Source organism: Emydura macquarii, unplaced genomic scaffold (genome assembly GCF_026122565.2).
Source record: "Emydura macquarii macquarii isolate MOO-44397 ecotype Brisbane River unplaced genomic scaffold, CSIRO-AGI_Emac_v2 contig_1790, whole genome shotgun sequence".
In the NCBI taxonomy this organism is placed as follows: domain Eukaryota; kingdom Metazoa; phylum Chordata; order Testudines; family Chelidae; genus Emydura; species Emydura macquarii.
The window spans coordinates 4,246,960-4,261,289 of record NW_027131927.1 but is presented as its reverse complement, the minus strand read 5'-3'; the positions used below and the strand labels follow the sequence as shown (position 1 = coordinate 4,261,289).

The window sequence follows — 14,330 nt, the reverse complement described above, 5'->3', positions numbered from 1 at the left end:
GAAAAGCGGAAGGAGGGATCCGGCCCCCCTGGGGGCGGAGCTGGGGAGGGAAAGCCCATCCCCCCAGCTCTGGGACCCGCCCTGAGTCAGCTGGGGGCCACTGGCTGCCCGGACCGGCCCCGCTCCGCCTGCGCGCACGCAGGGGCTCTGCCGGGTGTCCGGCCCTCGCTGCGCTGCCCCGGGCGCGGGGCGAGGCGGCTGCGCTGAGCCGGCGGGGGCCGGGCATGGGGCAGGCGGGGAGCCGGGACCCCCGAGCCGCCCAGCCGCTGCCGAGCCGCCACCGGGACCCGCCGCCGCCCTGCCTCCTGGACCCGCTGCCGGACGAGCTGCTGGCGCTGATCCTGAGCTGGGTGCCAGACCGCCTCCTGGTGACCCGCTGCCGGCTGGTGTGCCGCCGCTGGCGGGACCTGCTGGAGGCGCCCACCGTCTGGCGCCTGCGCTGCGAGCGGCGGGGCCAGCGGGCCGCCCTGGCCGCTGCCCGGCTCTGCCCCCCGCCGCACTGGAGCCGTCTCTGCCTCCTGGAGCCCTTGGGCCGCAACCTGATCCGGAACCCGTGCGGGGAGGGTGAGGCTGGGGGCACCGTGGGGCCAGCGGGGAGAAGCGGGGGGGCCCATGTGGAGAGCACTGGGGAAGGTGGGGTTGGAGGGGTGAGGAGAAGCCGGGGTGGGGTTCCCAGGGGAGGAGTGAGGGGAGATGTGGGGGGGCATGGAGCACAGAGGAGTGGGTTTGCGGGAGGGGGGGGGGGCACCAAGGACAGTGGGTTTGGGGGATGGAGCGAGAGGCTGGGGAGTGAAGGAGGGGGGCACTAGAGTGGGAAGAAAACTGGCCCTGGGGAGTGTTGCCGCAGTGTCCTGCCTTCTCCTCACCCCAAAGAGTACCTGGGGGTATGGCATGGGCGAGGGAGGGGGGGTCTTAGGAAAGGGGGAGAGTGTCGTCGTCGTCGTCGTCGTCGTCCCCCCCCCCCCCCCCCCCCCCCAAGGATACAGTAGAACCTGAGTGACAAACACTCGAGTTAGGGACTGCCGGGTCAGCCGCACACTCATTTGGGGGGAGTTCGCAGTCAGGCAGCAACAGAAACCAAAACAAAAAGCGCAAACAGCCCAGTGCTGAGTTAAATGTAAACTGCTGAGAAGGTAAGGGGAAAGTTTTAAAAAAACCCAAACCTTGACAAGGTTAGGAAACTGTCTGTGCTAGTTTCATTGAAATTCAAATGGTTAAAGGCAGCATTTTTCTTCTGCACAGCAAAGTTTCAAAGCTGTATTAATCCTAGTATCGTAGGCCCGGAGGGGATCTCGTGAAGTTGTCTAGTCCAGTCCCCAGCACTTATGGCAGGACCAAGCATTATCTTACACCATCCCTGACGGGTGTCTGTCCAACCTGCTCTTAAAAATCTCCCCTGATGGCAATTCCACAACCCATCCAGGCAATTTATTCCAGTGCTTAACTACCCTGACCGGTAGAAAATTTTCCCTGATGTCCAACCTAAACCCCCCTTGCTGCAATTTAAGCCCCTTGCTTCTTGTCCTATTAAGTCAATGTTCAGCTGTAAACTTTTGAAAGAACAACCAGAATGTTTTGTTCTGAGCTGCGAATAACTGGCATCCCTGAGGGGTTTGTAACGCTGAGGTTCTTCTTTATTTATTTCTCTCCCTGTTTATTTTCCTTGGTGCCAAGAGGCACGTTAGCCCACCCAGCCCCCTCTCCTGGGAATTCGTTCCCACCAGGGTGGTGTCGTTTCCCCCCCCCCCCCCTTTGTGAACCAGTGCCCACCGCACCTCGCCCCCTCTCAATGCATCCTCTTCCCGCAGGTCAGTTCTGTCACTGGCAGGTGCAGCATGGAGGCCATGGTTGGAAGGTGGAAGAGAACTGCAGTCAGGTCGTGGGCGCCACGGCCCAGACCTGCTTCGTCTCATCCTTTCAGTGAGTGAGTGAGGGTGGGTGGGTGGGTGAGTGAGTGGGTGCGTCCCCTGTGCCACCCCGCTTGCCCCTCAGCTTCCACGTGCAGCTGAGGGCTACCAAGTGTCACAGGCTGTGGGTTACCCATTCGCCAAAGGCCAGGCTGATCCTGATCTTGCGTCTGCACCTATGAATCCAGAGTCACTCTGGATTGACCTAGCATAAATGAGTCCCTGAGATGCCAGGCCTCAGTCTGCCCTCCACCTTTTACTGTCATGTCCTAAACATCTGTACACACCAGTATATCCGGAGTCTCTCTGGATTTCGGCCAGGGCTACACTACAGATTTCTGCCGGCACAGATCTGTTGCTCTGGTGTTGTGCAGTGAGCTGTGCTAGCAGAACCTCCAGTGTGGATGCAGTTACACTGCCAAAGCTGCACTGTTACTGGGGTAGTTTGTTTCGCTCAAGGAGGGAGGTTTTATTATACCAGGATGATGCACGGCTGCGCCATGCTGGGAGCAATTTGCCAGCAGGGTATACTGGGATTCCTATACTGGCAAAGCGCTCCTACTGTGGATATGGTCTAAGTAAATCTGGAGTCGCTTCACGGGAGTTGCTCTGGATTTGCAGCGGAATGAGCGAGATCGGATGCTGGCCCTGACTCTGTGCACCCTTGTGTTCTCATGATACACACACACCCGCTCTGCACAGGTGTCAGCCTTGACCCAGTGTGTCCAGCAGGGGAGAACTGGGAACGGTGTCGCTCCAGATTTACGAGGCCTTCTCTGCAGTGCTGATTTGCCCCAATTCCAGCCCCAAACGTAGCTGCCCCAGCAAACTCCTGCAGCAGACCAGCAAATACATTGTTTTCACTGGGGGAGGTGATCCCATGGGTTTGAATCATGGCTTATGGCAGCTTTGCCTGCCTTCACCAAGGAGCTGTACTGCTGTAGTGCCAGGGCTTCAGCACCTGAGCTCTCTTCCTGGCCCTGCTGTGTGACCTTGAGCAAACCATTTCCTCTGTCTGGGCCTCAGTTTCTCCTCCCACCCTTTGCCCACCATGTCTGGACCATGAGCTCTTTGGGGCAGTGATCGTCTCTTCCTAGCATTCATCTTGACATGCCAACACATTTAAACCACAACTGCCTTATATTCACTAGGATTTTAACATGTGTCCACTAATACCCATTTGTCCCCCTAGTGTACAGAGGGTCCTTGCAGTGCCCAGCACAACATGGCCCTGATCTCAGTTCTTGCCCCTAGGTGCTATTGCAATATCATAAGTTTCCTTTTCCCCTCCGCAGGTGGTGTGTCAAATCGCAGCTCGTAGATCTTCTAAAGGAGGGGTTGTGGGAAGAACTGCTGGATACCTACCAACCAGAAATCTACATCTGCGATTGGTAAGTTTCACCCTCATCTCCCTCCTCCCCCAAGCACATGTGGCCTTAATGGTGACCTGCAGAAAGAAATGGGTGTCTTTCTTTCCTTTCCGCTGCTTTCTGATGAGTAGATATAGACCTCTGCGGTTTCCTTTATTTCTTTTTATCGGAGCCACCTGTGCCCCAAAATCAAAAGGTTTGGATTTCTTTGGGTTTTTTTTTTTAAAGCCTTAAAAATATAAAGCCTGCTGAATCTTGTTTGATCTGTTTTTTGCTGGCGGTCCTCTGATAGGACCCAGAGATATGGGTCGGGAGCCCTCTTAGCCCTTATTTAAAGGGGTGAGAAGGGTTGGGTTTTTAACAGTGAGTTTCTCCTGCCCTCTTGGTCAGTGTTTTGTGTCAAATGTACGTCAAGAAGGTCACATCTGTTCTCAGACTTCGTTGGCTTGCTGCCTAGGATAGTAGCAGCCTTCTCTGAAGTTCCTGGAACATGCTGGGCTAGACAAGGCCTGTGGGTGAGGGGAGAGGATGTTACAGTAGTTAGAGCATGAACCTGAGAATTTAAAGATCCTGCTTCAATCCCCTGATCTATAGGGACCAAAAGGCTGGTGATGCTGTGTGTGTTGGATTCGGCTGTGTGTTCCCAGGACTCCTGTTTAGTTTTACATTCTGGGGGCCGTGTCACTTCCCCCTCCTACTGCCCCCCCAAGGGTCCTTGTACCCCAGCGTCTGCTCCTGTCCCACAGGTGGGGTGCCCGGGAAGATTGTGGCTGTGAATACTCCATCTGCATCAAGCTACTGGCTGCCAACAGAAGAACTGTAATAGCTGAATTCCAGGCCAGCCCCAATCCCATCCACCAGTGGAACGACGCACAGTATCACCAGGTGAGCCGGCTATGTTGCCAGCTTTCCCAGCCCTCTGGGAGCATTAAGGAACTGGGAGTCAGGACACTTGGGTTCTAAAACCAAGTCAGCTCCCGGTTTGACTTTGGTGATGTCACTTTCCCTTCCTGTGCCTCGATTTCCCTGTAAAATGGGGATGATGATACCAGGCTCTACTGTCAAGCACTTTGAGATCTACAGATGAAAAGCGCTAGGGATTGATTGTTATTAATTACTGGTGGCTGAAAGCTTGTGGCATTCGTAAAGTTGTGCAGGAGGAGCTCAACGTTACGAACCCCGCGGGGATGCAGGTTGTCCGCAGCTCTGAACAAAACGTTCTGGTTGTTCTTTCAAAAGTTTACAAATGAACATTGACCTAATAGGACAAGAAGCAACAGGTTTAAATTGCAGCAAGGGCGGTTTAGGATGGACATTAGGAAAAACTTCCTAGTTGTCAGGGTAGTTAAGTAATGGAATAAATTACTTAGGAAAGTTGTGGAATCTCCTTCAGCGGAGATTTTTAAGAGCAGGTTAGACAAACTCCTGTCAGGGATGGGCTAGATAATACTTGGTCCTGCCATAAGTGCAGGGGACTGGACTAGACGACCTCGCAAGGTCCCTTCCACTCCTACGATTTTATGATTAATACAGCTTTGAAATTTTACTAGGCAGAAGAAAAATGCTGTTTTTAACCATCTTAATTTCAATGATACAAGCTCAGAAACAGTTTCTTTACCTTGTCAAGGCTTTTTAAAAAAAAACAAAACAACTTTTCCTTTATTTTTTTTAGTAACTTACATTGAACATAGCACTGTTTGCTGCTGCTTTTTTGGGGGGGGGGATTTCTGCTGCTGCCTGATTGCATACTTCCACTTCCAAATGAGGCGTGTGGTTGACCAGTGAGTTCGTGACTGGTTTCTTCACTGTGAGGTTCTGCTGTATGACTTTAAAAAAAAAAAAAAAAAAGGCCAAGACTTAACAATGGGATGGTACCAGACAGGTCACTTGCTGGTGGATTCTCAGTTTAAGAACGTCAAAGTACAATGATTTGAGGATGTCAGTAACTCAGTCATAGGTTCGGGGTCTATTACAGAAGTGGGTGGGGGAGGTTCTGTGGCCTGCGTTGTGCAGGAGGTCAGACCAGATGATCAGAATGGTCCCTTCGGGCCTTAAAGGCTTTGAGTTTCTGACTGTGAATCCCAGTGATGGTTCAGCCTGGTGATACACCAAACGAAAAGAGCTCTCACCCAGGCTTGTAGCTGCTTTCATCACTTCACGCCGACTCAGCAGACGCTCTGAAATCAAGTTTAAAAGGGATGCTTGACAGACAGGGGCAGGGTGGCTCTCTTCTCAGCTCTGCCCACCAAGTGAACGCCGCCCATGGGTCTTGCCGAAAGGGAACGCCATGCTTCAACCGCGATGGCGGCCTAGCTGTAGCGCTGCGGTGTGAGACCAGGGGTCCCCAAACTTTTTCTGCTGCAACCCCCAGGAGCTGCGGTCAGGGGACCGGAGCTGCAGCTGGTGGCGGGGACAGAGTGGGGCTGGCTGGCGCTCCCTCCCTGCCCCCCATGGGGTCTGATCCAGGCCTTGTTGCATGATCCTCCATGACCCTCCCAGCGGGCTGTGCCCCAGTTTGGGGACCACTGGTGTAGACGGGAGGGGTTCTCCAGTTGCTGTAGTTAATCCACCTCACCGAGAGGCCACGGCTAGGCTGACAGAAGAATTCTTCCATCAACATAGCACCGTCCACACTGGGGTTAGGTCGACTCAGCTGCATTGCTCAGGGGTGTGGATGCGGCTGGGTCGACCTAGCTTCTGAGTGTAGCCTGGGCCTTGCTGTTCACTGTCCAGGCGTTCCAACTGTGCTGGCATGTATCTGCGGGCCCCGCGGAGGTCCCCCTTCGTGGGCCTCGCCTGTGTCCCTAGGCCTGATTTGGGCCACCCGCTGAACGATCAGGTGAAAAAGAAATCCTGAGCGGCCATCCATTCAGGGTACCCTTGCGCTGCCAAAAAACCCTACTACCCCGTGGCAGCGAGTCTCTGTGCCCGGGAGGACAGATGTGGGCTTCTGCTGTGCTGTTAAAATTAGCAGTGTAGACATTCCCGCTTGGGGTGGCGTTCTGGGTCAGAAACCACCCCCCTTCCCTGGGTTTCAGAGCCCAAGTGGGAATGTCCACACGGCTGTATTCAACGCTGGCATGCCGGCTTGAGTCTGTGCACGCGCATTCTGAGGCTCACAGCCGTGGAGGGTGTTTTTGCAGCCTGGACGTGCCCTCCGTGAGTGCCAGCCAGCCTGTGCCCAGAAGGAGACTGGGGTCCTGCGGGGAAAATATGCGCTCGTCTGATTCAAGACTGGTATCCAATGCATACACGCAAGGGGGCTGAACGAAATATGCATGGGTAGCCTGAATTCTGCCGGTTCCTACTTTTGCAGGGCTTGACTCTGCAACCTTAATGTTCTTTTAGGGTCGTTTTTATGGCTATCATACGTGCGAATAGTTGAGGTGCCCTTTACGTGGCAGAAAAAGATTGTGCAGCATCGATCATGGGATCTCTATAGGACCGATGGCTCCCTCTGGTGCCTCTTTACACTGGGGCCGGGGGGGAATCTGCACGGTCCCTGTGGGTGTCTGTTTTTATTAGGTGTGCTATGGTAGCACCTAGAGCCTGTAGCTGCGATCGGGGCCCCGCTGTGCCAGGTGTGGGCACAGCATGAGACACAAAGAAGGGAGACAGATTGTCGTTATTACGGAGGAGCTGAGGCACAGGTGGCGGTGGGAGAGTGAGGAATAGAACATGGGTCTCCTGACATCCCCTAGCCCTCCGCAGGGGGGCAGGTGGCTAGGGCTAGAACGGGGCTCAGCCCCCATCTATTCCTGCATGGCCTGCTCGGCAGGCGAAGCCCTGCACCCAGCTGCACCAGAGCCAGGAAGGAGGTTGGAGGGCCTCACCTGTGCGTGAACACGCGTGTCACATGATGCTTTCGCGGGCTTCTCTGAATTCTGTGGGCGGCGAGAGCCAATGGAGTGGAGCCAGGCCCAGCCCCATGGAACAGGAGCCACCAGTGTGCGGGGAGTATGGGGCAGGCTTACTCTCTGGCCCTCTCCCACTGCACAATAGCTATTTAAGTTTTGCCCAGCCGCCCCCGGGCAAGAATATTTTCTCCAGCCACCTACGTAGCCCCTCCTTCTCTCTGGAGTGCATGGATTTGTGAGAGGGTCCAGTGATCCAATTGGGTTCCTCTTCCTTCCCTCCAGGTGTCCCACACATTCAGGCAGTACGGCCCTGGAGTTCGGTACGTGTATTTCCTCCACAAAGGGAAGGACACTCAGTTCTGGGCGGGCTACTACGGAGCACGGATCACCAACTCCACGGTCATGGTGAAGTTCAGTTACCCTCCATGAACCTCACGTGAGCCAGAAGGATCTTCTTCCATTGGCCTCTGGGCCTCCCGTGAGCTCCCCTCCCGTCCTAGAACAAATCAGAGGTATCCATCTCCTTTAAATTGATCTCAGAGTCGCCCCTTTGCCTGATGAGCTCTTCCTGTCCATTCTTTCTGGCCAGCCTGGTCCTGCACAGGGAAAAAGAGTGATTGGGCCAGTCCTTAGCTTCCTAGTGACTGACTTCAATCACAATGGACCAGCGCCTCCTGACAGAAGCAGCAAGTCTTTAAAGATGGCAACAATTGAGCTGGTGCCCAGTTGGGGGCTATTTTGAGGGTTTGGGGATGTATCATCAGAGCATGAAAGGGTTAAAAAACTAGTTAAGTTGGGTTTGGGTTTTTTACCACCAAGATGAGGAATTTTCAGATCTTCTCTACCACGTTTCCCTTGGGACGCTCCAGAGCAGTGAGTTGGGAGCTCGCTGTGTGCTCCTTTTAACGTAAGATTTTTTTCTGCCAGCTGGTGCCTGTGGTATTGCCTAGCTGATGTAAATCCAGAACAACAGGTGGGTGAGCAAAATGGAACTCTGGCCCTCCGAGTACTAATTAGATTGCAGGGGTCTCAGGAAGGGAGAGGGGAGGGTTAGAACCCAGGTCCTTCAAGCTGTGGGCAGTGTGCTGCTCAGTAGAACAGCAGAGACTGGCCCTCGAATAAATGTAATTAGCAGCTTGTTGATTGTCCAGATGGAGTTTATGGGGCGCATAGCCACTAGGTCTGTTCTCAGTGCACTCAGATCCCAGCAAAGCCAGCTGTTGAAGGCACACAGGCCTTTGCAGAGTCAGGGCTTTTGCTCACCTAAACCAAGGGCCAGATTCTGATGTAACTGACGTGTGTAAATCTAGGCAGTGAAGAATGAGGCCCACTGGCTCCACTGGCCTGATGCCTGGTTTACACCTGAGAGAATGAGACAGGAGCTAGGGTAGCTAATTCATCCTAGTACTGAGCGACTCACAGCCCATTCCCTTGGTGCCAAGCAAGCTGGGATGAATGGTGCACTTTGGGCAGGGGGTGTTAGTGTTTAAAATGATCCCTGTGGCCTCGGCTGAAATCCCTAGTGGGTTACTTACCAAAAGATTTAACTGGTTTCCTGAATTGTTTTTTATTAATAAAAGTGCATGGAAGTTTGAGCTGGTCCCGCAGAAGAAAGGAGGGGCCAGCGAATGTATTAGCTGCTCAGTTTCAGGGTCATGTCATGAAATGGAGTAGCTGAATATGCTACAACCATCTGTATGGATTATTAATGATGATGAATTTAAAGTGGTTTTCTGAACAGTGTGTGATGTTGCTGCTTTCACAACTCAGCTGGTTTGAAAGTGAGACAGGCCCAAACTGAACATCCAGATTTGGAATGGCTCCCAATTCTCCTCCCTTCAATGAGAGGAAGAAACTTGAGGACCAGACACAGCTGAGAGAGCAGAAGCCTGGGTGTAGGGGGATGGAGTTTGTAGTGGGGGTGGCAGAAATTAAATGATGCAATGGGTGGGTTGTAGGGGAAGAACCCTTCCCTCCCCTTGATCTTGGAGTTCACAATGGGCCAGGAGGGGCAGGCAGCTGTGTTCCCTCAGTTGCCTGAGCAGCAAGAACCACAAGGCAGGTCTGAACCTTACCCAGCATTGCAAAGCTGGTTTGCAAGCCCCCAAGAAACTACCCAAGGAGATGAGGCTGCCCAATGCAGCGAGAGCCATCTGCTGCCTATTCGAGAGGGGCACTAAGCTCGGGAGGGTGCAGGCAGGCCTCAGTGGGCATGAAACTGCAGATGAAGCTTGAAATGGCTCTGCAGTGAAATGTGCCTCAAGGGGAAGTGGGCAGGGGCCATGAAAGGTGTAAGTGGTGCTGGGGGGAAGCTGAGCATGAGGTGGCCACTGTGGATTCACTCAGTGGGGCACTAGCTGCCTTGACAGCCAGTAAGGGGGAAAATAATGCTGGGTGTGATTTGGGCCCCTGGGCTCCCCAAGCCCTGTCCAGACAGTTACTGACCCGCCCCCCCAGCTGCGGCCCAGAGAGGGGAAAGGAAGGACAGATCTAGCCCGACGCTCCCACTGGCAATGGGGAGCACAGCTGGCAACAGAATCCAGGAGTCCTGGCTCCCTCCCTCTGCTCTAACCACTAGACACCACTCCCCTCCCCTCCCCAGAACCCCAGAGATAAAACCCACGTCTCCACTGTCCTGGCTTCCTCCCCCTGCTCTAATCATTAGATCCCACTCTCCTCCCTTCCCCCCCCCCCCCCTTGAGAGAACCCAGCTGTGCACTGTCCTGGTTCCCTCCCCCGAGGAGATGCAGGCAGGGACCCGCCTCTCCCGCGGCCACTGGCTGTGATGGGGGCGGAATGACCCATGCGCCCTGTGAGTGTTACTGGGTCCCGCGAGAAAGAAAAGCGGAAATGACGTATTAAATAAACGGAAACGCTGCCCCAACATGCCCAATTTGGTACCCGCGACAAAAATGGCGGCTTTGACGTTTCCGTTTCCGGGACGAAGTGGTGGAGTTGGTATTTCTGGTTCCGGGGGGCGTTGCACCGGAAGTGCTCGGAAGCGACTCTGGGCCAAAAAGAAGCGGGAGCAGGTGCGACCAGGGGGGAAAAAAAGCAGCTGCCGGAATGCTCGAGCGAGCCCGAATCCCGCGACTCTCGCGAGGCGCAAGCTACTCGCTCAGCTTATGATAAGCGGACTTGGCATGATCCCGCCTCCTCGCTCTCCTTGGCCAATCAGAGAAGGAGCGAGGCTCCCTGAGCGACAGTTGGGCCTGGCCGCCCCCTAAGCCAGCCGGGTAGTGGCCAATCAGAGCGGCGCCAGCGGGGGAGAGGCGGGACTCGCTAACCATGAGGGGGCGCGGTCAGAGCCAATCAGAGAGTGGGGGGGCGTGGCCTAGCGCAGAGCCGGGCGCCGCCGGCGGGTGGGGCGGTTCGTGTGGGGGGAAGATGGCGGCCGCGGAGTGAGGTCAGTGTGGGTGGGGGGAGGAGAGTGAGTGTCTGCGCTACCCCCTTCCCCCCCGCTCCTCTGGGGGAGGGGAACATCCCCCTCCCCACCGCCCAGCTGCTCCCAGGGGGCAGACAAACGTTCCTGTTCTTCTGGTGCCCAGCCTCCCCCTTCCCCGGCTGCTCTTCTGCGCTGGAGGGGGAGCCCCTCCCCCTGGCTTTCCTCGTGACCCCATACCTGACCTTCTGGGGCTGTGGTGGATCCCCTCCCCCCACATCTGAGGTCCTGGCCAGCTGCTTCTCAGGGGTGGGGGTCAGGGGAAGACACCTCCCATTACCCCCCAGCTTTCCCCCATCCGGTCCTCTCTTTGCCCCTTCCCCCAGCTGCTTGTGTGTCACTGGGGGGCACATTTCCCCTATTCTCTCCTCCAGCTGGTGTCCTAACTTCTCTCTATTCTCCCCCCACTGCTGTGTGGACTCATCTGCTTTAGCTGGTGCCCCTAGTTTCCCCCTGTGTCTCTCCTCCAAGCTACTCCCCTGTGATCGGAACAGGAGTGGGAAAAGCGTCTCCCATTCCTCTCGCCACTCAGTGCCTGCCTCTGCTTCCCTCTGCCCTAACTGCTATTCTGGGGTAGGGAGGGGAACCCATCTCCTCTTCATGTGGTGTTCCCCTCCTAGCTGATCCTCTCTGGATGTGAGTGACCACCTTCCTCTCAATCTTGTGCCTATCCTTCTCTCTCCCTCCCAACTGCTATGCTTGGAGGGTAGAGCAGATTCATACTCTCCCCAAACCAACTGATTTGTCCTGTTGAAAAGTCCCACATGCCCCTCTTCCTCAGCCCCATTACTGTGCCCCCTTTTTCAAAACGGGGTGGGGGTGTTCGCTAATGATACAGACATGGCAGGCTTTGGACTTTGATATGTGCCTGGTGCTGGAGGGGGTGGGAGAACAGCTCCCCAAAGATTTTATCCCCGCTTCTGTGTAAGGAGTGAGGTTGTCAGATTCCCAGCCCTGGTGGGCCAGGTGTGTCCCCACAACAGGCAGAGCACAGGTTAAGCCTTCCGTGCCCCCACACCCCATGACCCTTCAGTGGGCCTCAGTCCTAATCTGCTCTAGGGATGTGGGAAAAGTACAGTCTCTCTAACTCTTGTGCTTGGCTTCTCTGCTGAGGCTTCAGGCCAGCTGCAGTGGTAGCTTTGTAACATGGACACATGGTTCTCCCTAGGAACCTGGCAGAGTCTTGCCAGGCCCATGCCACATAGAGCAACAAACCCCTGTCAGATAGCAACAACTCACTCCTTTTCTTCTGGACTAATGATTTTTAAAGTGACAAGCTCTGTAGTCCGTTACCAATCCCATAAACCGTTTTGTCTCACTTGACTGAGACCAGCGACATCTATTGGTGTGGTAGCTGGAACTCCCCTTCCCTCCAGAAATATTAACTTCCTGTCTTCCTTTCTTCCAGGGGACCTGTATTCATGGTTTCTGGGGCTTTAGTGATCTTTTCCTGAAGAGAATGGCATGCAGTGGTTTCCTGAGGATGTTGGTATCCCCTTTGAGATGGAGTATGTATCTGTTCCACTCATTGCATTGTGTCTGATTGGTTCTGGAGTGTTACTTTGCTATGCAAAAAGTGCTTTTAGCAACTATACAGGCTTCCAGTCCTCAAGAGAAATTCTGGGCTGGAAGGGACTTCAAGAGATCATGTAGTCTTCCCCCTATGCTGAGGCAGGAAGGCAGAACCATCCCTGACAGGTGTTTGGTGATTTTTAAGAACAGTTAGACAATGATAGGGATTCCACCAATCCCTTGGTAACCTGTTCCAGTATTTAACCATGCTTGTATTTAAAAAGTTTCTTAATTTCTAACCCTTGCTGAAACTAAGCCGATTCCTTCATGTCTTCCTCTCAGTGGAAATGGAAAACAATTGATCAGTCCTCTTTATAACAACCTTGTACATATGTGAAGACTATTATCCTGTTCTCCCTCAGTCTTTTCTTCTCTAGACTAAGCGTGCCCAGTTCTTTCAACCTTTCCTCACAGGTTTTCTAAATCAGTGTTTCTCAACCTTTTTAATACCAGGAACCAGCTTGCTGCCTTCCTAAACTATGTCAGGGAGATCTCTAGGACCAGTGCTGCTCCACAGACTGGTCATTGAGAAGCACTGTTCTAAATCTCTTATAATTTCTGTTGCTAAGGGAACAACCAGCTGGGGGACAGGGAGAAATAATCCAGATGTTGCACAATTTGATTAATTGGGCAGGGGTTTATGCTTTTCTCTGAAGCATTGTTGGGAGGCAAGGTACTGTGGTCCTGTCTAGTGTGGCAGGAGGTGGGAAAATGGATTAGAAAGATGTCTGATGCTGTGTTAGATGGGGCCCAGTGCAGCATGAGACATAATCCCTAGTGGGTAGAGCACTAGAGTGGAACTCAGGAGACCTGGGTTCTATTCCTGGCTCTCTCACTGGCCTGCGGAGTGACCTTGGGCAAGTCACTTCCCGACCGCATGCCTCCATTTCCCCATATGTAAAATGGGGATGATGATGCTTACCTCCTTTGTAAAGTGCCTTGAGATCGACTAATGAAAAGTGTGAGGTAAGAGCTAGGTATTATTATAGATGGACCATTGTTCTGGTCTTCTATAGCAATAGATGGACCATTGGTACAGAAAGGGATGCAGCCTGGAATAGATTACCCCTTGGGAACAATTAATAAAACTTCTCTTCTCTATAGGTATCAATGCTTTCCCTCGTGCCTGCGTGCCAGGGAGATGGCCATTAGCCCAAATTCTGGGCCAGCAGCAAACCTGCACCATGGCAACCCTCAACCAGATTCACCGTAAGGGCAAACCAAAGTTCCCTCCACCCAAACTCGGCCCCACCTTTGGCCACCCCCAGCTCAAGGGAGTAGTTCTCAAAACCATGATTCGCAAACCCAAGAAGCCCAACTCTGCCAACAGAAAATGTGCCCGGGTGCGGCTCAGCAACGGCAAGGAGGCCATCTGCTTCATTCCTGGAGAAGGTCACAACTTGCAGGAGCACAGTATTGTCCTGGTGGAGGGTGGAAGGACACAGGACTTGCCTGGGGTGAAGCTCAAAATAGTGCGTGGGAAGTATGATTGTGCCCATGTTCAGAAGAAGAAGTGAGCGCCTCATTGCTGAGAGGTGTCATGGGATTGTAAAGTTCCAACCTTAGTGGAAAGGGGTTTTAATCACGTCTGCATTTGTATAATTGCAAATATCCTCCAGAGACACTATCATTTGCTCTGTACTGTTGTGAAGTATTTACACGCAGACCACACTCATTAAATTCTAACTCATCTCCAAGAGTCAGGGTGGACTTGTGTTCAGAGCTGAGTTCTAATCTCAGTTCCCAGGGGGCTTGCAGGGGTGTGTCTGGCTATAGTGTCTATTTGGGAGAATCACTCAGTCTGGGTGTGTGTGTGTGAAGGGGTGTCTCTCTCTACCCCTGTGGGAGGGGCTGCTAGATCAGGCTGTGGGATGTAAGGGGACTCTGCAGGGTAACAGATATATCTGAGTAGGGGTCTTGGGGTGTCACTTAGGGTGATGGAGCACTGGGGGGCATCACTCAGTCTGGGCATCTTTCTGAAGGAGCTATTCTTGGCTGGAGTGGCCTCTGGGGTGTTGCTCAGACTGGGAAATAGGAGGGTCATATGGGGGGGAGTCGGGTTGGGGGAGCACTGGGGGTTACTGGGTGAGGGGTGGGTGGGTCTGTGGAGTGTTGCTCACCCTGTGGGACAGAGGAAGGCTCTGTAGGATACTGGGAATCGGTGGGGAGGCACTGGGAGGGG

The 14,330-nt window shown here is 53.8% G+C and overlaps 2 protein-coding genes across 5 annotated transcripts; both read left to right on the top strand.

Moving 5' to 3' along the window:
• Positions 1-96: 96 nt before the first annotated feature.
• Positions 97-9,498, top strand: LOC137158820 (F-box only protein 17-like). 2 transcript variants are annotated; one of them, XM_067556734.1, is made up of 5 exons: positions 97-564; positions 1,809-1,920; positions 3,203-3,298; positions 4,024-4,162; positions 7,417-8,872. In XM_067556734.1, exons 1-5 carry the CDS (start codon positions 225-227, stop codon positions 7,561-7,563), a joined length of 834 nt encoding a protein of 277 aa, XP_067412835.1. In that variant the 5' UTR covers positions 97-224; the 3' UTR covers positions 7,564-8,872. The 2 variants fall into 2 exon arrangements, with proteins under 2 accessions (XP_067412835.1, XP_067412836.1); XM_067556735.1 differs by lacking the exon at positions 4,024-4,162 and having other exon boundaries at positions 7,417-9,498.
• A 588-nt stretch (positions 9,499-10,086) lies between these two features.
• Positions 10,087-14,180, top strand: MRPS12 (mitochondrial ribosomal protein S12). 3 transcript variants are annotated; one of them, XM_067556742.1, is made up of 3 exons: positions 10,087-10,166; positions 11,985-12,084; positions 13,253-14,180. In XM_067556742.1, exons 2-3 carry the CDS (start codon positions 12,036-12,038, stop codon positions 13,663-13,665), a joined length of 462 nt encoding a protein of 153 aa, XP_067412843.1. In that variant the 5' UTR covers positions 10,087-10,166; positions 11,985-12,035; the 3' UTR covers positions 13,666-14,180. The 3 variants fall into 3 exon arrangements, with proteins under 3 accessions (XP_067412843.1, XP_067412842.1, XP_067412844.1); XM_067556741.1 differs by lacking the exon at positions 10,087-10,166 and adding an exon at positions 10,254-10,370; XM_067556743.1 differs by lacking the exon at positions 10,087-10,166 and adding an exon at positions 11,192-11,212.
• Positions 14,181-14,330: the final 150 nt, after the last annotated feature.